The sequence below is a fragment of the Augochlora pura genome, chromosome 4 (genome assembly GCF_028453695.1).
Source record: "Augochlora pura isolate Apur16 chromosome 4, APUR_v2.2.1, whole genome shotgun sequence".
In the NCBI taxonomy this organism is placed as follows: domain Eukaryota; kingdom Metazoa; phylum Arthropoda; class Insecta; order Hymenoptera; family Halictidae; genus Augochlora; species Augochlora pura.
The window spans coordinates 27827272-27852592 of NC_135775.1; the positions used below are offsets into that span (position 1 = coordinate 27827272).

The window sequence follows — 25321 nt, forward strand, 5'->3', positions numbered from 1 at the left end:
CCCAGTTGATTCGAATTTCGATCAACCGAAGGAGAGTTCACGGAAGGATGCATCTACCGGAAGGTCCCCTAGGCATGGACAGTTACAACGCGATCAGAGAGGCACTGCAGGTTCATTGCGACCTCGTGAGGACCGGAAGTCCCGCGATCCTCTGCAGCGCGTTACCATCGCACTGGAGATCGAACAAGTCGCTGCCCGTGGCATTCACGGTCGTAGTCCTCGACGAGGTCAGCGACGGCACCTTGGTCACGATCAGAGCCGGCAACGATGAAAATTGTTGCGGCGAGCTCAGAAACTGTACCGCGATCATGAAGAACCAGGTCGCCAAGTTCAACGATCTCCGATTCGTCGGTCGAAGTGGGAGAGGTCAGTGTCCGATCCATGGGATCGATATCGAATGATCTTCATCGATCGTACCAAAAGGTCCATGGAATTAATCGTAGGATCTTTTTATGTGTTACAGGAAAATCGTTCTCCCTGACCATCCAAATCAGCACGGTACCATTTCAAGTCGCCACCTACACCAAGGCCATCAAGGTCACCGTAGACGGGCCCAGGGAACCACGATCCAAGTCGAGTAAGTTTCGATCTTCCGAGAAACTTTCCCGGATACCGCCAGCTTGGGAACTCCGATGCGGAGACTCGACTATCCGAGATCTATTAGCGGATCTCGAGCTTTTGAAGCTCCGTTGAGTTATAGTTTTGACAGAATGTCCAGAAGCATTGATGCAGATTCATGGGTAAAAATTTGCCTAGCGCGTGATTTCATTATTACAGAGTCGAGTATCCGAAGAGCACCCAAGCCAGAATTATAGAGTCTCGATTTTTCGAGCTTGGAAAAATCTCTCGTACAATAGCAGTCGTCCCTCGAGAAATGCGACAAAATCAACCGACGTCTAGAGTCTGAATAATTTTTGAAAACATTTGTCTCGAGAATCACGGCCCCTGCAAAGTTTCAAATCGAACCGCAACGAAAGCTTTTCGCGAAAACGCAGCAACAGGGTCGACGTCGCGTAATCGCGGAATCCTGTCGGCGAAATTCGCGACAGAGAAAATCTGGGCGTAGCGGAGGGGCGGGGGGTTCGCGGGGGTGGCCGGCAAGTCGCAGACGGTGTCCGCAAGCGTTCGCATCCTCGTTTAATAATCCGGTGGACCTCAAACCGCGACCGCCGCGGCTCCGAGTCGTTTACACGTGCACGCGGAGGGGTACGCAAGAGGGGTAGTTGGAGCGCGCGCGCGCGTTCGCCTGGCCGCGGCCGCGTACATTTCGCACTTACACGGTGCAAGAGGCCAGGGTTTCGCACGCGCGCGTATCCGGCAAAGGTTTGGCATGGTTTCAAGGTGTCGGCGGCCCGTCTCTCCTTTCTCTGGTCGCGGCCGGGTTTATTTTCACGAGGAAGTCGCGCGCGTGTCCCGGATTGGTCGCCGCGGAGGCGAACGCGTGTGCACGTTTTTAACGCGGGGGCGGCGTTTTCTCTCGGAAGAAAGAGTCGAAGTCGCGGGTGGCACGCCGTGGTGCCCGGCCATCAAGCTCGTCTGCAAAGGAGCCGCGTTTATGCGTTTGTTTATCGCGGCGCATATGGCGGTAGCATGTGGACCGTAGCCGAGGCGGTCGTGTAAACAGAGATCGCGGAGAGCGTCGTTAATCCGCGTTTTACGGGGGCACCGGTCGCCTTGCCTTGCCTTGCCATGCCTTCCCTTCTCTTGCCTTTTTGCCCGCGCCATTCGCCGCTCTATACTTCGGCTTCGTTAGGCCATCGAGACCGAAACGGCCGTTTAGTCTGCGATGCCGCTGCCGCGATTCCTTTTTCTTTTTACTGGCTGCCGGAGGACCCGCGAATCCCGCCGGCACCCTGCCTCGATACGTCGGATTTCCCCGCAGGAAATTCCGGATCTCTCGGCAGGAAAACTCCGCTGAAAATTCCGACATCGACCCGGCTAGCGTTTCGGGGGCGGCTAGAAAAGTTCGCCAAGGCTGTCGGAGTCGGACGATAGAACCGCGGAATCTTTATTTATAGAGTCGAAGGAATCGCGCGCCCCTCGAACTTATTTTGAGCCCGTAGCTTCGATCTAACCGAGGATGTTCTTTCTGCTTACAGATTACGGACACGGATTCCCTGGTTGGGGTATCGAGCCAAGACTGAACCCGCTGATGGGCTTCACGTTTCTCGGACACGCGTGTAACATGCCTCATCCTGCATTCGTCGAAGGTAAGTTCGAGCATTCGAGCATTACGATCCTCCTCCTCCTCCTCCTCCTTCCCTCCATTGTTAGCCTTCGAGTCATAGTTCGGTGCCGCGTTAAATTGATTAAACCGAAAGAACGGCGAGTTTGGTAACAAAACGACTCAACTTTGTTTGCTTTGATTATTCTGATTATGTCTGAAATTTGTATCTGATTTCAAAGTAGCGTTTGCGCATTCTTTCGAATCGAAATGACCGAGAATAGTTCATTTTTATTATCCGGAAAATGTAAGTAGAACTTTTTATTCGGTTGCGACAGAGTGTAGTCGAAACGGCTAGATGTTCGCGCGATCATAGCCGAAAGTGCTCCTAATCGGCGCGTCCCTTTGCCCCGGCTGCCTCGCAGCTGCAATCAATCAAACTCGAACAATACGCGCGTATAGTCGGCGCTCTTTCTCTTCCCAGCGAAGAAAAAAGGGCCACGGAAGAGAGGACACGCGTTCACGAGAGTAGTCCGCTTGTTATCGATTTCGCCGTTCGTCCGCGACGCTTGCCGATGATTCATACCCCCGTGGCTGGACCGAGGGGTGAGCCGGGGCTCCCTTTTCCCACAACGGACCCCTTCGGCCCCCATCCTCCCCTTACGCAACAATACGACTTAGCTCCCTTCTCGGCCGGGATCTTCCTCTCTCTCTCTCTCTCTTCTCTCTCTCTCTCTCTATCTCTCTCCCTTGCACACCCTCGCCAACTTCTGCTCTCAGAATCTGATCGACTGTTTTGCTCGTTCTCCGCAGGATCCATCCCAATGTCGTCGTCCGATCTGTACCTGCCGTATTTCTCGCCAACGGTGTTACCGGCGTACCCGTTCGACCACTCGAAGTACACGACAGAGTACGTGTCGATGCTGTCGAAGACGACCACCACGGCCATCTCGCAACCTCCGATCCCCAACAGCCCGTCCAGGACGCCGCCGAGGAGTCCGAGCGATTCGGGAAGCGAGTCGGCCGCCGAGGAAGTCCGCAGCGCGTTCGTTCCGATCAGGTTGAACACGCTGCCGGCCCCGCCGTCGGCGATCACCACCTCGGCGACCTTCCCGGAGACCGCCGCTTCCAAGAAGCCGACGGACGGCATCAGGAACGAGCTGAAGGCGCCCAGGACCCTGATCTCCCAGAAACTGTCGCCAAAGAGGAGTCCATCGCCGACGAAGATCGCCTCGCCGCCACCTGTCAAACCTGTCTGGAGGCCCTACTAGGCTCGGACCAAGCTGTAGAGAGGCTCTCTCTCTCTGTAGTAGAACTCTCGGAGGATTCCCGCTGGAAGGCTAGTGATTACTTAGAAGACGTCGTCGGCGGCGGAAACAAAGTCCTGTTTCATCGAGCGGACCTCGATCCACGGCGATCTTTTCGCGGGCAGAGATTCGATCTCGATCGAGTTCGGTTTCGATCGACGGGGAAAAAAAGTTCTCTCTGTGGTTCACGGGTTCGGTTAACGGAGGAGTTCGCCGGCGACGACGGGTCGGTTCTTCGGTTTTACGAAGACTGTATTCTTCTTACGATTGAAGCTGCATTACAGAGATTGTATCGTTGACTTCTATTTAAAACGGTGACCGTGGAACGGTTTCGAGGTAATGTCACTTACGACGCGTGAGACGTGTGAATAAGTTGAGAATACTATAGTATTATTATTGTATATAAGGCAGTTTGTATATACGTGTAGATAGTTCGTGGACAATAATGTAGACAGAGATTATTATATTATATGTATAAATATCGCACGCGCGTGTCTGTGTGTGTGTGCGTGTGCGTGTGTCGAAGTGCGACTGTGTCGACGGCTGTATGGAACGGAGCGCATGTGAGAGAGACCAAAAGACAGAGATATTGATATTATTTATAAGCCAGAGATCTAATTTAATGTAAAAGATGGTATTATAGACGGGCGGAGTCAGGAGAATAAATTCGGAAACTATGCGACATTTAAATCACGATCTTCTTCTTTCCAACCCAACATCAACAAACTATTCAAACCTATCTCGACGTTTCTGCGTCGACGATGGTACTACTTCCTCGCCTAATTTCTCATCGTTACTCTTGTACTCTTCAAAAAATAAATCATTTTTTAAAGCAGACGAAATCGAGTCAGTCTTTCTCTATTCGCCAGAAAATAATTTATTTTGTAGGTGCAGTTTACAATTCTATTGAAATTCTTCAGCAAGTACCATTTAAATGAAATCGGAGAACGACGGCGTTTGAAGTTTCTTCGACGAAGCGAGACTTCCATCGAGAATCTAGCACGTTCCCAAGGCACCGGTAGTTATTAACGATTCTTCCGGCCGCAATCTCGGTCACGGGATTCACCTTGGGCTCGAGCCGGGTGTGGGCATATCAACGTGCCCGGTGAACGACGGCCCCGGATCCGACGCGGAGTCTTGCACGCGCTGGCATCGGCCGTGAAAGAGATTGAAACGCTTCGTGCCGGTGCAAGGGGGATCCATATTTTGTTCTACGGCCGTGTCCCGATCTCTGTCTCTCCTCCGGCCGCGATTTAAATCTGAATGGTCGTTCCGCCGCGGTCGTTCGAGGTTGCCGCGTGTGCGTACCGGGTTCCCATACGGCGGGCGCAAGGGTGGAGAATGGTTTATATTGAGGGGAGTGCGTGAGATCTGTATTAGTACCGATAGGCCAGCGGAACGACAGTGTCTCTCATCCTCATCCGACGCTCGATTCCCCTCGGAACGATCCCGTTTCTTTCATCTCCCTCCGCGATCGTTTCGCGTCTTCGGCAAGAAGAACCGGCCGTCGCGTCGCTCCGAGATCTCCTTTTTTTTCCCCTCCGTAATGGCTCGCCGCTGTTTCTCCGTTCTCTTTTTTTTTTTACTGTGCTGCGTTTCGACGGGTAATCATTCGCGACACGAAATTTCGACTACCGGTGATTTCCGGCAGGCGAACGCGACGAGGAATGCCTCAAATTCGACGCTTCCAGCGGATATCGTGTTACGATAGTCGAAGCCTGCACACCGGCCCGCCACTATGTCACTGTGAAACATAACCTAGGACAAGGGATTCCATTCGCGTCGCTCTCGAGTCCTCTTCTACTTTTTTTTTTTTTTTTTGTTATTTTGTTTTATTCGATTTTTGTTGCGCGCGTTTCTTCTTTGTTTTTTCCTGCTGTGTTGCGCTCCAGCCCGAGCCTCTATCCCCCTCTCCCTCTCACCCTCTCACCCTCTCTCGCTCTCTCGCTTGTCTCTCTGTGGCGTTTCGCCTCGTCTCGCCTCGCCTTTCGGCTGCAATCGGCCCGGACGTGTTTGTCAAGCCGCGCGCGCTCGTCGAAGTCGAGGACAGTTAATCCCCGTGACGTCCTATAACTCAATTCTCGCCGCCCTCGGAACACCCCCGGACCAACCCCCGCGCCACCCGGCCGCCGACCAAATACAATTCTTGACGCGAGGCCGTCGAAGAAAACCAGACACATTCCGGGGGACGGGCTTATCGGGCCTGATAACGAATGCATCGGGGAACGGGATGAATATTAAAAGGAACGGGGTTTCGGTGAATGCTGCGCTCGTCCTGTTCTCTCTTTCTCTTTCTCTGTGTTTTTTTTCCACGTGGGCCGCCGAACAGATCGGCGGAATCCATAGCTATTCGATTTTTTATTAAGTCCGATAGGAGGAACTTTCGGTCAACTGATCGACTATTGACCGGTCTTAAATTGTACAATGTCGAGCCATGATTGGTCGCGTGAATTATGAAGCGAGACTCCGGCTTCGCGATTTCACCGTGATTTTAGGGTTAAACAGTTTGAGAATTTTCCAACGTAGCGCGAAGCCTCCTGGTTCGGCTTTGTTAGCGTCTGCTCCGACAGTTGCGTTGATGAAAATCGACTTCTTTCTAGAAATAATCGTGTAACGAAACGAACTGGTAGTATCGAACGAATCTTGCTTCCTTTGCCTACCCTTTGCGCAGTGCTCAATCCTCCTGTAAACTGGATCGATCCGTAAAAGTTTAGACTCTCCAAGGTTTATTCCACGGGTTAAATGAATTCTGTGATTCGCGAGAATTTTTGAACTTGCGGGAGTAGCGTAAAACGAGTCTTGTACACGGAACTCCATAAACGCGTGCAACGCTATCAGCCAGCGACAAAAACCCAGCACTTTGTCACTACCGCGACATCAAAAATCGCCGTCGAGGCAAGGGAGTAGAACAGTACACCCGCGCGCAGAAAAAAAGAAAAAGAAAAAGAAAAAGGCCGAGAGAGTAAATAGACAAGAGACAGGGCCGGTTTTTCCGTCGAACGTTGGACGAAAATGAGAACCGCGTTGACACCCCGGCCGCCCGTCGCGGCGGGGGCCTGTTCGTTGACGAGTAGACAACGGAACCAAGCAACCATGAAGGGTCGCCGCACGAACCGAGAGCCAAACCGATCGGAGGCAATCCGTGCTTGCCTCGCCGGGCGAGCCAGCCGGCGCTAACTAATGTTTGCCCAAAGAATCGCGACGAATAATTGAGTCAGCCGGCGGAAGAGAGGAAAAAATCAGCGCCCCCGAATCACCGGCGGAATAATCGACTTTCGTCGGACGGACTTCCTCGCCTCGCGATTTTTCAACACCCCCCGCCCGCGAGCGCGCGCGATGCGCTCGGCGCTCGGCGCTCGACGCTCGACGCTCGGCGCTCGGCGCGCGCGATGGCGAGAGACCCGATGTTTGACGAACCCCTCCGCGAGCCGCTCGCCTAATGGATCGGACGTATGAACGAATATTCCCGAGGAAATCCGGGATCGTCCGTGTACATATCGGCACTCCGAAATAGAAGACACCGAAGCTGAATTGTTGGCCCCCGGTGCTTCGGGCACGGTATATCCGACTTCCGTCGTGCTCTCGTTAAGAATTCTTTGGATTTCCGCGCGGCGATACTATTTTAACATCTTGCGATAACGATCGCGGAGGTCTCACGATTCCTCCGCAGTTAGTCGTTTATTTCCCGTCGATGCTCGGCTACGAAAAGTCAAGTTGGCAGAATAGGGAACGCTTGAAACGAAGCTTCGAATTTGCTGCGTCGCCGAGCGATGTCCTGTTCGATTCGCGACGATGATTTTGAACATAATCACTGTCAGAGACAGGGCAGCAATATTAGAGTCATCGTCGCTGAGCCTTCGAAGTAGAATAAGACGCGCGAAAGGAATTTTGAAAGACTCGTTTGTCAAAGATTATCCAGATATTAATTAATTATTAGAGTTTATTCGTTGGAATCCTTGCAATTAATTTTTATTTGTATAATATTGAGACTCGTCTGTTGACGCCATAGTTTATTCTTCCATTCGTTTCGGTATTAATAGTTCATAATTCCGCGTGACTGAGCGCAGCCATCGCATTAACTGAGTCTAACCGAAGGGAGCAGGAGAAAGTGTACCTAAAACCGTTTGAAAAAGGACTCTGATTATTCCAGAGTCACCGGAAGAAACGTAGCGCAGTGGAAAACGAGCGTGCGGGAGGGACCGGTGCGCATCGACGCTTCGCAACCCGGCGTGCTGGGCGTGCTGGGCGTGCTGGGCGTGCTGGGCGTTCGGCGTTCGGCGTCCGACGCGTCGGCCAGAGGATTCTCCTGCCGGTGGCAGGATCGTGAGGACAGAGCTCGAGGGTCCTAGAGTTAGGCAATCAGCGTTGATGAGGGGGCACTCGCGGGGTGAAGGACTCGGACAATTAGTAACCACCCCGCCGGCCCCGCGGCCCCGCGGCCCCGTGTGTCTTCCCGCACCTTCGGCCTCCGATTCAACCGGTGAACCTGGCCAACAACGCTGCGACCGCAATCGGCCACGCATGCGAAAGAGGCTGCTCGACGCGCGATGGAGAGACTGCGAGAGGAGAAAGATCGAGCGCGAGAGACAGAGAGAGAATCAGAGATAGGGATAGAGAGAGAGAGGGAGAGAGAGAGGAGAAGAGAGAGAGGGGGATGGTGAGGCAGCCTAGGGTTTACGTCCGTTGGCCGCGTTGCGTGGATTACGCCGCTGTAAAGGGCTCTCTTCGCTGCTGGACAATGTCAGCACGATCGGAAAGCTCGCCTGGATAAGAACAGGATTTCCACGGATCGAGTGCACCGGATCTACTGCATCCCTGCGCTCGAACGTTTAATAAATAACCTGCGCTGTGCAAACGTTGTCGAAGAACGAGCCGAGGCTGCGTGTCGTTTGCGCGTCGAAGCTAACGCTTCAGCTTCTAGGAGATCACAGATTTATAGACATTCCACTTCTGTTCTCCGTTTCGCGGAGATCGAATCTGGTCGAAAAATACGTTCCGATAAGCAAAAACGACTCCACTCGAAGCGAAATGAAAGGGAGGTAAAAATGTCGCTGAATTTCCAGAATAGATTGCTCGTATAATTGAGGGGAAACGATTTGCCAGGCGAAAAAGGCACCGTTCCTATCCTCGCGGGCCGAAGAATCGCCGCAAAACCGAGGATCGACAAACCGTAGAAGAAGGAAGAGTCTCTCAGAGAGAACCGATAACCTCGATACATCTCCCGAGGCCGGCGTCACCGCAGTCAAACGGAGACGATGATCCTAATTACACCGGGCGGCGCTCGTTAGATCAAGAAAAGATGGCCACCAAAGGAGTCAATGGTCCGGCTGATCAAAAGCCGGACGGACCCGCGGAACCATGCGCCACGGTACCAAGGAGAGACCAATCCTGTCCCATTCAGAGGAGGAGAACTCCGATTTTAATCGGGGCTCGTCGAACTACTTGCCAATGACGAACAAGTGGAGGAGGGAGTGGTGGAGGAGTGGACGAAGTAAGAAGAATCGCGCGCGACTAATTGCCCTCATCGTCCCTTTCCAGGGGACGTGTCGAGGATTACACGAGGTCCTGGAGTAGCCGCCGGGTCTCTCCTCGAGCGAGACCGCGGGAATTTTCGTTTAATAAGCCGACAAGATCTCCGCCGAGCAAGATTCTCCGCCCCGGCGTCTTTCAAGATGTTTCCAGTGGGAGCCGAGGAGGGGGGTGTCTTCTTGGGGCGATAGCAGATGGAGCTCACGAGACGCCTAACGAGCTGTTTTGCATCGCAATGCTTCGACCTCGTTATCGGCTATCGATCCGCTCGCGAAACACAGCCGCGGCTGGCCCACGGATTAAAGAGACGCTGCGCTGCGCCGCGCCGCGAGCCGCGCGGCTCGTGCCCCTAACCCTCTGGCCCTACTCTTCCTTGCGTATCGGTGCGAACGCGTCGCGACTGTCCCTGCCACTTCCGGAAAACGTCCGCCGTGTCGTGCATTTCATTTATAATCATCTTAAAAGCTCGGACTCAGGTTACCTCCATCCTTTCCTAACAATTCAAAGAATTTTTCCATTGTTCCATTTTCCTTGGGAAATATTCCTGTCATTGTATAAAGAGAATACTTTAGCAATAATAGAATAATGGGCAATGTCCCTCGACACGTTTATATCAAGGTGTGAGATTGTGAAAAGTGTACCAACACTTGAAAAGTATTAATCACGCTACATTCTTTCACGCGAACTGCAAACTAATCGTCCAGAGAATTAGAATAAAATTCTAGGATATAAGGTCGAATATAAAACGAAGGATGAAGAAGAAAGAACCGCCTGGAGGAACCGCTGTTGTAAAAAGCAATAAACCGCAACAATTTTTCGTGTACCTCTTGAAACCGCACTGGGACTTGCTCCGTACGATTCCGCAGCGAAGCAGCCGCCTGACCATCCGGCCCGCGCACGGGACTCTCCGTCGCAATGACTTCAAAGAGACGCAAAAGGTCCGCAAGGTCTTGTCTCCTGGTCATTTACGGGGACAATTTGATCATCGACTTTACGATAGGGTTCTCAGCCGTACCTTTCCCCGGTTTTGTGGTAACCCCGTCGGAGGCTAGTCAAAGAGAGCAATTTTGACCCCATAACCATTTAAACTATGTTGGTGACGATTGCATGAGGTGGTAAAAGTTGCGGTCCCGTGCCTGTATAAATTGTTATGACCTCATTTTATAGCAGGCCCGCCTTTACCGTGCGTTAATTCATTGTTTAGCCGGGCTGTTGGGCCTCTTCCTTCTTTCTCAGGCAAAAATATTTCCGACGAAATAGACGCGACGAATTCTACTAAAAATTCGTTTCTCCTCGAAAATTGAAATAATTTAATTAAATCGGTTAAGCAACGTCGAAATATTCGATCCGCTAAAATGCAACCCCCTCCTTCGAGTCCTTCGTTTCCCCGTCGTTCTTTTCCTTCGTCTGTTTTGTTTGCGCCGTTCGTTCATTTCTTTTCCGACCGCAGTTCCCGCGTTTCTCGCTTCCGCGGGGATTGCGGCCGATCGTTTTCCCGCATGCGCCCGACCACACCCCCTTTCGAGGGTTCCCCAGCGAGCTCGTGACTTAGACCGATCCGCAATTTCCTTCGTTCCGCGAACCGAGCTGTTCCACGAACGCCGCGGACAAGATTGCTGAACAGGATTGCGAGCTAACCGATTGCCTTCGTTGCGACAAATTCGACTACCCCGCATAGGGCCGCATGGAGACGCATGACACGTTACCCGAAAATATTTTCGCAAATAAATAACCTTGACAGCTCGTAAAAAATTATGTTCCAATTTTTTTGGGCAACCGATGATGGAAGATGCATGCAACTACAATTAATAAAACATTAAAGTACAGGCAATTATACATGTACGAATTTAGGTCGATGTCCGACGTCCGCGGTGTTCAGAGACGCCTGGATTCGCAATATCGTTTCGCTGGAACGGCCGCGCTAATCCGCGGCAAACGGAGGTTTTGCGATTCCGTTCGGCGAAACGGGCAAAGGAATCGCAGAGGAACGCGGGCGTCGCGTTGACAAATTGCCGGGCAACCGGTATGGTAATCCGATAATAGAGAGCGCAGGTTGATTCGGGACTAACGAGATTAATTATCTTGTTTGATCTTCTGACACTGGCCCCGTTAATGCAGTCGCGCCTGCCCACCCACAGCCAGCTGCCTGCCTGCCTCGCTAGCTGCCTCGCCAGGCTGCCTGCCTGACTGCCAGTCGAGCGGGTCTCGCTCGTGCCTAGACGCTTGTTACTCGGCACCTCGGCAGCCGCATTTCGAGCCGAGCCGAGCCGAGCCGAGCCGAGAGGAGCAGAGAGGTGAGAGAAGAAGCGAGAGAGGGCCGGCGTCGCTTGTCGGTGAGCTCGATGAAGTTGATTTGTCGCGGTGCTGGCGTCTGAACTCCTATGCGATGCTGTCGCCGACGCCTCGTTTCGCTTTTTAGCTCGCACGCCGGCACCCGCCGAGTCCGCGACGAGGAATCCAGCGGATGATGTACGACTTTTGACCGATGTCTCCGGAATCTGCAGTCCACCGGTATCCAGGATTCTTTTATATCCGGTACCTCGACCTGTCGATCGACCTTTCAGGGGTCTCAGGATCGAACCCTTTCCACCGCGTTACCATCTGCACGGCTTTATTCATGAATCCAACTTTTGTGTAGGAAAGATGCTGATCATTTACAGTTTAACTTCGTAATTACTTTATGATAGATCATCGATTCTATTGTTTGTTGGAGGACCTTTCCTCCTACTGGGTTTAAGTGGACTAATCATACGACATTCAAGGTCTATTGAATGCTTAAGTCTTTCCTTTCACAGAAAGGGTGGCTTTTACGACGCCCATCTGAACCAACTGCAGTTCGATTGTGTCAACGGGGGCTACGAACCCCAATAATTTCCCTATTACATCGTCCTACCGAATTATATAATTCTAAAGTTATGCATTTAACGATTGTCTCGTATTGAAATTTACTTAATTTACTCCTTGATTGGTCAACAACCTTTTTGACTGAACAAACATACCAGTCGACTCGCGATAGAAAAGACGAAAAAGTATAATTTTTTAATCTTTTTATCATCTCAATCGATTGCGATGCGAACAACTTTTTATACGCCTATTCTATAAAAAAAAAAAACTAGTTCGCCCAACGTCCGAAAAATTGTCAAACGGTTTACCAATTATAAACCAATTGTAAAAAAGGTTATCCCGTTATCCCGAAAAGGCGTTATCGTCCGAAGTTGGTCGGACGGTTACCCCAATTTTGCGACGAAATCGACGACGTCCGAAAACCCGGCAGCCCCGCGGCCTCGAAAAGATTGTCAATCAAGGGAATTACGCGTAAAAAGAGAAGCCAAGCCCGATGGGCCGACGGTACCGATGGACCGAGGCAGCAGGTAAGTTCGTACCGGTTCGCTGTCGAAGGCTCGATTCTTTCGGAATCCCGGCAACTGCCATCCCAACGGTAGAACGGAACTCATCAGGACGAGAGGAAGTGGACACGTCGGAACAATTTCCTTACACCGTCTCTGCCGCCACCGTGTCCACCCCCCTCGCGTCCTCCCGGCCTCCCTCTACAGCCCCGAAACCAGTTCGCTCGACCTTTCCGTTACTACCCTATCCTCCCGGCCGCTACTGAAATTTTGGCCCCTCAGCGATTGACCAATTTGCCAAATCGATTCACGTCGAAATGAACCTACGTAATATCTCTAGAACCGGCGCGGCTCGGCGCTCCTCCCTCGCGTTCCTTCGCACAACCTGGCCACTCTGGACGGCCGTTTCCATTCCCCACGGCTCGTGCCGCACTCGGATTCCAAGCGTGACGACTTCTTTAATTGTTGCCCGCATCTCCATCGATTTTAGAGAAACTACTGATGCGACCAACTTGCGCGAAGCATTAATTTTTTGCTCGGAATTGAAAGGATTTCCTGGAATATCGCTCAGAGAATCCGAAGACTATAGACGATGGCGTGAATAATGTTTTAATTGGCATCGAGCAGGGGCGACGCTAGAGCGAAGCGCGTCGGTCCAAGACGAGCGAGGACCACAGAGTGGCTCGAAAATAGGAGTGCACCGAGGGCTAGCTAATATGCAGCCCCGGTCCATGGTTCAGGCGTTAATGACAGAGACCAATGGATCAATCGATGTTGAAAGCGCGGCGCGAAGGAATCCCAAGCAAAAGAAAGCCGGCAAAAGTTAATAGGCTTCGCGCCACCGGGGGGCCAAAGAGAGACTTTCGTCTAGACGCAACAAAAGCCGCCGACATTTTTAATGCGACACGAAGCAGGAGGGTACTTAGTACCTAGCCCTCTCGGAGGCACCTCTCCCCCTCCTCCTCCTCCCCCTCCCCCCTTCTCCGCCTGCCCTGTCTGGCCACCCTCTAGATATTACCCTTTGGAATAGCAGAGCAAAAATTATGGACAGCCGATAGGCCGGCAGCCGCTGCAGGGGTGCGTCTCATCCATTTAGGTCCATCACACATGGCTGGATGGGGTGAGACTTACCCCGCAGAGGTTCTCACGTAGATTACAACCTCCTCGCCCTCCGCCCCCGGGGAACGCGAGCGCGTCGAGAAAGCACGAACGAACGCGAATATTCGCTCGTCCTTCGAGCGAAGCATCCCTTGGCTCTCCCGGCAAAGGGGTAATTTTGACCTATATCGTAGCATGCTGGGAATTAGAATGCCGCTGCACTCCTTAGAGATGCTGGGGCTTGTCGTTAATCAGCTGTGTTTCAGCCTATGCCAATTGGAGACCGTTGTCGCGACGAATGACGGGGCTAGTTTCTCGGAAACATTAATTATAATTTGTACAGGGTGGAAGGGAAATTTATTTATTATTTTTGATCGGCTGCGAGTAAACGAATTTGTAGAATGCCGACGAAGTTATGATTATTTTGGAGGGGTATTCGAGATCGTGTGCGGCGAGAGGAGATCCGATTTGGCCCATTTCTCGGACGGAAGCGTGCCTCCGCGAAATCACGCACGAGCAGATTCGAAAGATCGTTCGAAGCTAGAGCAAGGGTCGGAGGGGGTGGCCTCTCTTTTCGAGGGCAGATTTATCGATTATTCCCGGTCCAGTGGTCCCCTTTCGGAGTGGCACGCCTTGACGCTCGACATTTGTGTCTAGTATGTACACTGCACGCGAAATTTACGACGGCAAACATTCGTAATATCCCTTCTATTCGACAAGAAAAAGATCCCGCGGCACCGGATTACAATTTACAACCCAGGTATCGATTATTCTACAATGCGCGGTAAATTATTACGCGTTAACCCTTCTCCGGTGGGGTTCGACCGATCGATCATTGCACCGTGGGATCGTAAATAACAACATTATTTATGAAAGCCAAAGGTACACGATATTATTTACGACGGAATACTAAAATCAAATAACATTTGCGCTTTATAAATCGCTCGTGCCGCGCGGTAAAAGTGGCCGGTGCCGGTATAATTCGTGTTTCGTAAATCAACAAAAGCCCTGCAGCACCTGCGAGATTAACGTTCTCGCGGGCCACCAACAAATCAGGAGGAATCATTAACGACCAATGACCGGCCACTTTTGGGACCCATTTTCGCCGCCGAGCCCTCTGTCAAGAATCCACGAATTACAGTCGGCGCTGTGAACGTCGAAAAATGTCTGTACCGCAAAATAAGAAGACGAGCGCGCAGGGTCGAATAAATTCCCAGGGCGCGGACGAAGCGCTGGAAAAGAAACAACCAGGCAGATCTTAATGCATTTACGGCGTCCGGGAACATATTTGTAAAATTAGAGTTCGCCGGTCATAAAGAAGAATTTCGAAAAGCCCGAGAACAGCGCCGGCCATAGGTTCCGTTTAGCAACAAATTCCGCGAATACATTAACCGGCCGGCGAGCAGAGAGCACGCGAACGCGGAACGAGAACGACGTGGAAACCGGCGGTGGGAGCCGCAACGGGAGTTGGAGAAAGAGAGAAAAAACAAATCTTTTTCCATTAACATCATTTGCCGTGCGCGAAGCACGCGGCTAGCCGCGCGTGCAACGCAGCCGGGCTGCGTGTGTCCGTATACAGGCTCGGGTATCCGTGTGCGCGCGCGGCGGACGAACACAGCCGCGCCTGCACTCTCACCCTTCGTGCAGCCGTATTACGGTCGTCGGGGGTAAACCACCCTGGCCTCTAGGAGCCGAGAGCGGGAGCCCGCAGGGGTACGCCACGACAACCCCCGTAGCAACCCCTCAAAATCAACCGAACTCCCCGCGTGCTCCTTTCGGCTCTCTCTCTCTCTCTCTCTCTCTCTCTCTCTTTTCCTCCGCCGTCTCTCTCCGACCCCCTTCGAGCCTCGTCGAGCCCCTGCTCGCCGCCTCGCCTCTTCGAAGCAGCCCTTTCCGAAACTCCTGATCCGTTCTGTAGACGTTAATACCGCGAGAGGTATCCGTCCGTGGCCTATTCTCGCGCCGAAACCTACTCCAACCGCGCCGCCACCCCTCGCCGAGGCTCTTGCGGGGCTAATACGAGCCCCCGCGATCCCAGAAACCGATCAATATGGATCCCAGCCTCCACGGATCCTTCGGTATACCCGGCCGCGGGTTTTCTCGCGGGGGAGGATGCGCGTTGAGATAGGTAATGGAGCTTTGTAACCCCCGGCGGTTTCGCCGGCTACTCCTGCCAGCAGTTTTTCCGTTCTCGAACGGCTGCCTTTTTCGAGAAAAGAGAAGCGGTTTCGCGTTCCGCGGGAATTATCTTCGAGACTCCAAGTGTTTGCTGCAAAGGAGGGGGCGGGCTCGTCAAAGTTGAAGATCAATTTTTTTCTCAGGCTCCGATGACAAAATTATAAGCAATATTATACCTAGAGAAGACTGATGTAATGCGACAAAGCGCATGCATAATTCAGTCTCGAAAAGATCCATGAACATCGATGTCAAAGGAAAATTCGCTAGCAAGTTCAAAAAAGGTACATAGAATGTCGGCAGCGCACGGCGGAAAGTCAAAAATCGACCAGCTCTCCGAGAAGCACGCCGAAACTCCACTTTGGAGAAGCAGCAAGTTCAAACAGCCCTGTGCGGAGCGGTGTCCGCGAAATGAAGTCCCCAAGTAAGGGTACAAAGGGTTGAAGGGTACGGTGGCGTCGAAATGGCCGATAAAATTCGGAAAGGAGGCAATATAGGTGTTCCAATATCCTCTCTGGGGTCCCTTCCGTAAGAAGAGTGTAATCCGGCGACAGGTCGGGCTATCGGCAAAAGGGATTGCAAATACGGTGGCGGTGACAGAGGGCGCCCTTTGCATTCAGGATGCACCGGCAAGTTAAGACTGAAGTTTGAAACACAATCAAGAGCGAGAGAGCGAGAGAGAGAGAGAGAGAGAGGGGGAGAGAGAGAGGTGGATGAAGAGAGGATAAGGGGAGGAGAGGGGGCCCTATAAAGGGCAGCAAGCAACGGGGCCAGCAATAATGCATGCGGCGTGCATTCTACCCTCTGTGTAGATGGGGTTCTTTGTGCTAAGGGCTACGGAGCCAGAGGCTAGGGCGGTTGGATATACGTGGGGAGAGCTAACACCATTATCTAATACTCCTGGGTGCCCATATGTGGTGCTCCAGCTACGAGCCACCGTGCCATTCTCGAAAACCTCCGAGCCACGGTCATCCCGGGGATCGCCACCCCAATTCCGAATCTCGAATCCGACCTCCCCTCGATTTCTTTTTATTATTCTTCCGCCCCGGCCACCGTCTTTCCTGCCACCCCACCTCCTCCACAGCTCCTCCCTCCTCGCCACCTACCCCCGCCGGCTATTTACCTCGGTACCACCCTAATTACGGATAACAAGCGGCAAAGCGGACGCTTTGTTGTCGTCGGCGACCTACAATTCAATCGGACGGAATCGACGCTCGCCAGACGTTCGTCGATACCGATTCGATACGATTCGATGCCCGAAGAAAAAAGGTTGCGCGACGCGTTTCCGACGGACGTTGACGGACCGGACGCGCCCGAACAGATTGAGAGGAAGCACTTTAATGTCGGATACTTTTGTTGATCCTGTTGGAAGGGGCCAGTCCGCCGCGCCGGGGGTAGTGTTTTATTGAAAATTTACGCGCGGTGGAAGGCGGAAAAATTCGTAGGGATGCCGATCGGCCGCGCTGCGCGGCCCCGCGCCGCATCCACGAACCGATCGGAGATGCGATTGATGGCTGGATGAATGAGAGATGAACTGCTTTTGTGTTTAGCCGTGCCGAGCCGACCCGCGAGCCTCGTCTTTGTTCGCCGAGCAGTTTTGCCGCTGCGACCATTAAATAATACCGGATGGGCGCCGACGCGAGTACTTTGATCCGATCCTTTCCTGCTGCGATCGCCATTGCCGGCTGACAAATTAAATCGCGGTGAAAAGGTAACGCGTGCTAGAACATTTTCGGATATTACGCTTTTGCTCCCGCTTTCATTTGTGATTTACCCCCGTCGGTCGCGGCCCGAGCCAAAAGCCGGACCCGATTGTAGTTTTCCCATAAAATTGCAGCCCTCGAAAACGCGATTTCCCCTCTCTTACCGGAACACGCGGAGCGAATACCCCCGAAATTGTACGGCATCAACTTTTGCAAGCAGGCATTTGTACTTTGAAGTTCGCGCGTGCTTGTTTCGCTGTTCGTCGATCGCCGCGCGGGCGAGCGGAAAACAATATTTTTCAACGAATCGGAGGTGTTGCAGATTCAAACCGCGGGTGAAACTTCGCGAATTTATCGTCCTTTCGAACGAAACCGCGTTCTTTCCAATTAATCGATGACCGCGGATGTCCCCAGAATATTTATACGCCGCGCAAGTTCCCGAACTCGGGTCGACGACGAAACTGGCCGAGCGGCCGCTCGCAAAAAAATTGCTTTAGAGAAACAAAGGAAAAGGGGATCCGGTGGCAAGCAAGACCGTCCATAAATCCGAGTCGAGTGCGCGCGGAAGGTTCCGGTCAGCCTTAAACAAATTTCCGGGCTGTTGGCCGCAATAAAGGTTGGAAAAAGGAGGGTGGCCGGTTTCTTTGCGCGGCCGCCCCGTTCCCCCCGCGCGGCCTCGGCTAATTGTTTTATTGCGCGCGGAGAAATTAAATTAGCGCGAGAATCCAATTGATTGAATCGCAGCGGCCGCGGCAATCCTATCATTCGCGCCGTGGATCGGACACGGCCGACCCCGGACAATGGCTGGGCCCCTAATGAAGGGAACCGCCAGCCTGGCACGAGAGAGCGCCTAAATATTTACCGTCCGTTGTAGCCCGGATTAATTTTTCTCGTTTTCTCTCATGCACGCGCCTCGGTCGGGAAAAAATGGTCACGAGGGTATCTCGCCTCGAGGAGAGCTCGCACCTGCGTTCGCGACCCACGAGCGGCCCTTCGCGACCTATCGGCGAAGGAGAATTGGCCTTCCTAGGGCCAACCGGGAACATCCACCTCGGCGGACGATATCCGCGAGGCCGTTCTAATTGAATTAATTTAGCCGTTTCGATCGTTTTGCCGCCACGAACCCGAGAGCGGAGCGCGCAACGCGTGCTGGAAACAAAGATGCCCGGATTTTCGGCGGTGGATAATACGATTTATCGGTGGCGCGAGGGGGGTGGTAATTGGCAGGCCGCGGATATCCGGAACGGGAAAAATGGAAGGCGAGCTTTTCGGCGGATTCCGCCGCTCTCTCTCTCTCTCTCTCTCTCTCTCTCTCTCTGTCTGTGCCGGCAATTACGCTCGCAGCCTGCCCCGGAGAAATTGGAAATTATAAACAGCCCGTTAACTGCGTCGCTCGTTAGCGGCCTCGCGGTCCCGGTAAACGGGATTACCGTTTTCACATTGTTCATCGTCCCATTTCGTGCCGGAGTCGCGCCCTTCGCCCATCGGCCCTCGGAAAACAGAGAGGCCCTTCGCGTGCAGCTTTACTCGACCGTGTAACAGATACAACTCGTTTCGGCTCGCAATTTTGATTCGACGTTAGCAGCTTGATCCCAACCCTTTATGCAGGACGCTTTCATTCTTTTATTCTCTTTCATCGCAATTATTAAATTGTCTTGGAAGAAAAGAAAAATTAGCTACGTTCAACTAGCTGAATCGCATCGGTAAATTCCCGATTTTTGTTCCCGAAAGGATTTCCGTTTCGGACGATCGCAGAATCGACTTCGGTGGCCACGGAGGCTAACCAAAAGCCCAGAATCCTTCGGTTCGAGGGACGCTCGGCCCGTTCACGAAACTTTCCGATTTCCCTCGATTTCCACACCGCTGCACGCTTCGCCAGCAAACCGGGGCGAAGCGGAGAGGTGGGAAAAAGACTCTGTTTCTAGGCGACTCGAGACCGCTTTTGTCACGCCTTGCCAGGTTATGTCGGGCAAACGAAGTGCTCGAAAGAATTGCGGCACCGTAGTAAATCGCAATGTTCGGCAACGTTTGGCCACGCGTGTCTAATTCCACCGGCCGGATGCTGGCTAGGATTTCGGTTTCGAATACCTGAACCCACCGGCGGCCGCGTTCTGCGGACGAAGAAGATGTCGGGGAATCGGATTAAGGGATTTCCTCTTTTCGAATCGCCCATAGAAACGCCTTTTTTCCTTTCCGCCAGTGGATTTCTTCTCGATCTCCTTTTGTGCAATGGTCATCTGCCGAAGCGAGCCTATACTACCAATATTTAGAAACTATTAGGAGAAGATCTGACTCTGCTTGCATGATCTTCTATTTATACTTTCGTTTTCGTTTATAAGACCACACTTTTTATTTATCTTGTTTTATCTCTTTATCGTCTCAGTTTATTTTTTCGTATATGTACTCGAGATATACTGATGGCTCAAAGTGTGAACCAATAATACAATCATGTTTTTAGTCATGGTAAAGCTCGAAACCACCCCCGCATATTCAGCTAATTCTGCCAATTTTAGAATAAAAATAATGTAATCGAAGATAAGGGGGGGGGGGGTGAAAATTACAGCCGAGGCTTCCGATGAATAATTTTGGAGCTCGATGATTTTGCCGCCCTACCTGACGATCGCGAAGCCACGCTTAGGAAACCCCTAGCCGTCGGTGCAGCGGAAGGACACAATGATGCCAATAAACGTGCTCCCCCGGTAATCTTGCGTCAAAGTCCTTGGCCAAGGAACTGTTACAGCTCGGTTGCGTCGCGCGCCCGGTAATATCGAGGGCCCGTTCTCCTATCCCTTGCTGCAACTCCGTCCGTGTAAATTATCCTTCTCGTTTGGTCTCGGCGTAAGAAACACAGAGCGAGCGTCGTGCAGCAAGGCGGTCCCCAATGGCGGTCGTCGGTGGCCGCGACAGCAGGCCACGCGCCATATAATTTTCCAAGGAGGCAAATAAAGAGGTGCGCTCGCGCCGTAAAAGTTTACGGGAGCTTTCTAACGCGGCGGACAAACCCGAGCGTACGACTCCCCATAAATTTGCTGGCAGTCACTCCACCCTCCCTCCCTCCCTCCCTCCCTCCCTCCCCCCGAACGAAGAAAAAGTGGGGAGCAGCACCGGAGAGCAAAAGAGCGATCGAAAAACGGAGGGGTGGGACAGAGACAGACGGGGGGAGAGAGAGAGGCTCGCTTTGTCGTAAAGTTTCCCCGAAAATTTCACGAGGCACGCCGACACTCGACTTTGCTGGACTCTCTTCCTCGGCCTCTGTTTTCTCCTTTACGATCTTTCCTGAGGGAAAGCTCTCTCTCCTGCGAACCGTACAGTGAGCAGGTTTATAACACGGGAACGCTCCTGCCTCCGTCTCTCTCTCTCTCTCCCTCTCTCTCTCTCTCTCCCTCTCTCTCTCTCTCTCGTCCCCTGGACGGGGACTGACCATTCCCGCTCTCCGTCCTTCTTCCACGGCGGTGTCGTGCGAAACGTAAGATCCAGCGCACGAATACCAGACCAAGCATAAATATTCGCGCCAATCTCGGTGACAATGGCGTGAAAGACAGACCCAGTGACCTAAAACCCTCGTAGCTTCCCATAGGCAGACCCAACCAAGCTCTGGCATCCTCCCTCCTTTCCTTCCATCCTTCCTTCCTTCCGCCTTTCGTTCCTTCCTTCCGACACAACTCCTCCGCCAGTTTTTCCGTTCCCGGACATCGTAAACGCGAACGGGAGCGACGCGATCGCGTCTCCATTCTTTCCGACTACTCCAGACGCCATTGTTCTCCGTCTGTTTTCCCGAGGAAGTGTTACGGGGTGGCTTTATGGGTGAGCGAGGAGGGAATACGATTTCGCGAAGGATCATCGGGATGCTTGTTAGACAGCTGTACCCGGCCGTCATTAAACTGCTCTCTCTCTCTCTCCCCCTCTCTTTCTACTTTTTCGGAGCTTTTATTTATTCTAGGGGAGAGCCATTGTTCTGCGGGTAGTTCCTCGGGGGAAGACTTCGCCAAGGAATTTGGGGTTATCTCGATTGCTCGTTCGCGAACTACATACTTTGGCGATGCTCCGGGATTAGGGTCGTGGAAGTTGCCGAAACATTTCTTGCCCTGTGGGCCTTAATTCTTTGGAGAGTCTTCTTTCGAAAATTCATTCTCCATTTATTCGTTTCTACCTTTTATTAATTTTTCCTAGAAATATTTGTCCGAATTATTCTCCCTATCCAATTCAAATCACGCTAACGTAGTTGAATTGATTGTTATGGTATAGGCAAGGTATTCTTAGAAAATTGGTCCTGCCCCAAAAAGATACTAATTTTCCAAAGGACGTATTTTCTTTCTCGCAGCCTGTCCTCTGAACTTTCGAAGATTCCCGTCGGTTTTGCCTCCCCCGACCAAAGACCAAAACGATGAGCATTCGGCCAGATAGACGCGGATCCCGTGGGACTCCGCACTTTGCGCATCGTTCGATGAATGTCCCGGAAGAGACGCCGCTCGGTATTGCTCTCGCACCAGGATGCTGTCCATTATACGCGGCTACGGCATTGTCCTCGGGGACACAGTATAAGGTTACGAATGATTGTCGTCCGGATTCCCGACAACGCGTCCTCCACGAGGATCGAAGACGTCTCAATTACCTGATCCTACCTGCGCTGACCTGTCGATCCACCCACTCTACGTGGGAGAATGCTCCTGCGAAGGGTGGCCGTGCGCTATTTTACTCGGCCGACCGAGAATTAGGAGACTTTTGCGTTCAGTCGGTCTCCCACCGACACCATGGAACCCCGAAGAATTTCATACGCTTTGTGCGAATCGCTTACCCTTTCTCCCGGCTGTCCTCTAGATCGTTACTCTTGACGAAACTTAAAATAATATCGCAAGCCACTAAAACCAAATTTTGTTGAAACATTTACAAATAGGAAGATATGTTCCAATCGTTGTTTCACCAAAGACTGATGGATCTATCACGAATAAAATAACTTGGCTTGATATAAAGTATCGAAGAAACTCGTCTTAAATACAAGATGTTCTACCGTGGTGCGAGTAGAAAATTAACGTTAAGAATAAATGCCAAGGGGCTTCGAGAGATCGACGAAAGGAAGGAACAGATTTGGTCGGCTGAAAAATTGAATTTAGGTAAATGCCGTGGAGCTGACCAAGGCGGTAAAGTTTCGCAATTACCAGAGGCGACTACTATTTTCCAAAATATATGATCATGAAAGTATAGAGAAAGGTTGACATTGTTGTGCAGCCTGAAAAGGTTTCTCATGACGTAAACCCTAAGCGGAGGACGCTGCGAGTCCGGGTCCGCTAACGGTCCATCGACAGTCGCCGGCATAATTGAGTTGTAAGTGTAATAAATGCGTAACCAGCGTGGAGGCACGCCGGCCAAGGTCGAGCACGCCGCCTCAACCTTGGAGTCGCGTGGAAAGCGGAAAGGTAACAAACTTTCACAGGAGATCATCGTAGGGCGCTCGTGCCTCTCCCTTCCAGCTTTCAAATCCTCGTTCCGGGCCAGATAAAAGTTATTACCCATTTTTCGCTTGGCACAACAACCGAACCGACTCGTTTGCTTGGTCTCCGACTTTCTACTCCCAATTTACACCCTCTGTGCGATTCTCTCCGCAGTCGGAACGACGGCACGCCCTGCACATTTATTACGAACCTACTAAATCAGAATGGATCGGCACGGAGGTTTATTTACCCGTTATTGCACTTACCGTGCAGTAAAACTTGGCGCAGATGGCGGTGAATTGTCCACGCGACTCTGTCGAGTTTCTGTAAACGTTTTCGTTAGTTACATGATACCTGAATTGAGGTAACAGACTAAAGATTCGACAGAGAAGGATGAGGCACTCGAGGCGAAGCTCTATCGAATCTACCGTTTAATAAGTTAGCGTCCGAAGGAGAAAACATCGAATAAACATCCTCTGGCAATATAAGACTCGATAAAGCTCCGAGCTCGCATCTTTTATGATAATCCAATATAAAATCGATCCCAGCTTGGTGCTAAATCATTCCGGATTCATTGACAGCAACTCCGCAATTATTGTAAATGTCTCTAACTCGGTTCGAACATTTTCCCAGAGAACACAGAATTTTCAGGACGCGCCCGGAGTGACAGTTCGCAGCTGCACAGCCAATTGTTTTGCAATTACAATGCCCGGTAACGAGAGAGGAACGTACCCATTGGTGTTGCTTGCGCGAAACAATAACCAGAGCCGAGAAGTGTCCGAATACTTTTCTCGTGGCGGCAGCAGCATGGTGCCTCGGAGAAAGGTGGCGTATCAGAGCGTCGGTGGAGTATCAGAGGCCGATTCACCGAGGGCAGACGCGTTTTTCCCAGCCGGGCATGAATGAGCGCCGAGAGAGGACCGAGAAAAGGGAGCGAGCGAAAGAGAGAGAGAGAGAGAGAGAGAGAGAGAGAGGGAGAGAGGATTCGGTGGAAACCGCGCGGGATGAATGGACGAATGCGGGGGCGAAGGCGTTTTCACCTCGGATCGACGGCGTTCGCTGGCGTTCTCTGGCGTTCGCTGGCTCTCGCACGGTGACTCGACATAAATCACGGGAAATCTGCTTTATGCGCGCGAGGGCAAACACCGCGTTTTCCCGCCGCCCTCCCCTCCCCTCCCCTCCCCTCCTCCGCGCGCCTAACTCATCGACAATACACCTTGGACCGACGTGTAACCGTCCGAGGCTTGGAGAGAGCCGGATCGCATAATAAACGCGCGCGCGGGCGCGCGAGCGGGCCGGGGCCGAAGCGGACCGAAGCGGACCGGAGCGGGCCAGAGAGAGCGGGCCCCGCGACCAGATAGATGCAACGTCCTGGAAAAACGCAAACTCCCCGGTAAATAAAGCCGTATTCTGGGTGCCGGGCAGCTCGACAAAACGCGAGATAAATGGACGGCCGGCCGTGTGGTGCACGCGCTGCTCGATTCTCTCTCTCTCTTTCTCTTTCTCTCTTTCTGTCCCTCTCCCTTTCACCTCTTCTTTCTCTCTCGGTTGCTCGCGGCGCTGGACGCCACTCCTCGACAAAAAAGAGCCCGAGAGCCGCGAATCACCCTGTTCCACCTGTCTCTTCCGGGAATACGGACGTACTCTATCACACGCTCCTCGCGAGCACGGAATTTTAGTTTGTTGCGCGACGGGTAATCGGCCCTGGGTGCATGGTTTGTTGGTAGCAGAAAGAGAGAGGGAGGGAGGGAGTGAGAGTGAGAGAGAGCTCGGCTTAATAGGTAGCTGAAAGGGGAGCATTATTTTTTCGAGATCTTGGAGAGGCTCGGCGAGGCTGTGGAATCTGTTTTAACGGAGGGTGGTTTCCATGGTCGAGCACTTAATTTCTAACGTCGAGGCTGATAACGCTGGACGACGAAGAATCGCGACCAGACTTTGCAATATAATCGTGCGAATAAATTATCGACGATATTATCTTCGATCAGAATTTATTTGATAGAATTTAGAGAAGAGATGTGGCTGTAAAATTAGATGTTTTCTTTTCACCCTCGCGGGTATCTTGTATAGCAGTTTGAAAATTAACAGATGAGAAACCACAAATTATTTTCCCAGGAGCACCTCTTCTTAGAATACCTCTTCTTAGACTAGCTCTTTATCGCTGTAGTATGACATGAATTTTAGTCGGTGCTCGAGGTAATAGGTAATCGAGGCCAGAAATGGGGGAAATTGTTGATGGGCAAGATGAGGGTTCGTATAGTAGGACGAGGGGCACGAGCATACTCGAGGTGATTATGAAGGATTTTCTTGCCTGGAACAATCTGACTTGGCAATGATTGGAATGAAAGGGTGTCCGTTGGGCCCTTCGCATACCAATAAAGCGCAAATCCATGCCTCCTGTGAATTTAACGATCCGGTGAGAATTACGGTTTCCTAGCTCTCCACTTTACGATGATCGAAATTGTATAAACACCTTTTGTAATCAAAATCGTGTAATATTTTCGGTAAACGAGGCCTACTTCCAAGGATAATGCAGAAGGTGGTCGCCTTCGGTGTTCGGTAGCCGCACCGT

The 25321-nt window shown here is 52.0% G+C and overlaps 1 protein-coding gene across 1 annotated transcript; it reads left to right on the top strand.

Annotated features, from left to right (window-relative positions):
* Window positions 1–47: 47 nt before the first annotated feature.
* Window positions 48–3437, top strand: LOC144468904 (uncharacterized). Its single transcript, XM_078178707.1, has 4 exons — window positions 48–366; window positions 464–577; window positions 2100–2210; window positions 2978–3437. The coding sequence occupies exons 1-4, from the start codon at window positions 48–50 to the stop codon at window positions 3433–3435; spliced, it is 1002 nt and encodes a 333-aa protein (XP_078034833.1). The 3' UTR covers window positions 3436–3437.
* Window positions 3438–25321: the final 21884 nt, after the last annotated feature.

Coding starts and splice junctions, on each gene's coding strand:
- LOC144468904 (XM_078178707.1), top strand. CDS start 48: ATGCATCTACCGGAAGGTCCCCTAGGCATGGACAGTTACAACGCGATC. Junction 367..463: donor CGTCGGTCGAAGTGGGAGAG/GTCAGTGTCCGA, acceptor TATGTGTTACAG/GAAAATCGTTCTCCCTGACC. Junction 2,211..2,977: donor TCATCCTGCATTCGTCGAAG/GTAAGTTCGAGC, acceptor CGTTCTCCGCAG/GATCCATCCCAATGTCGTCG.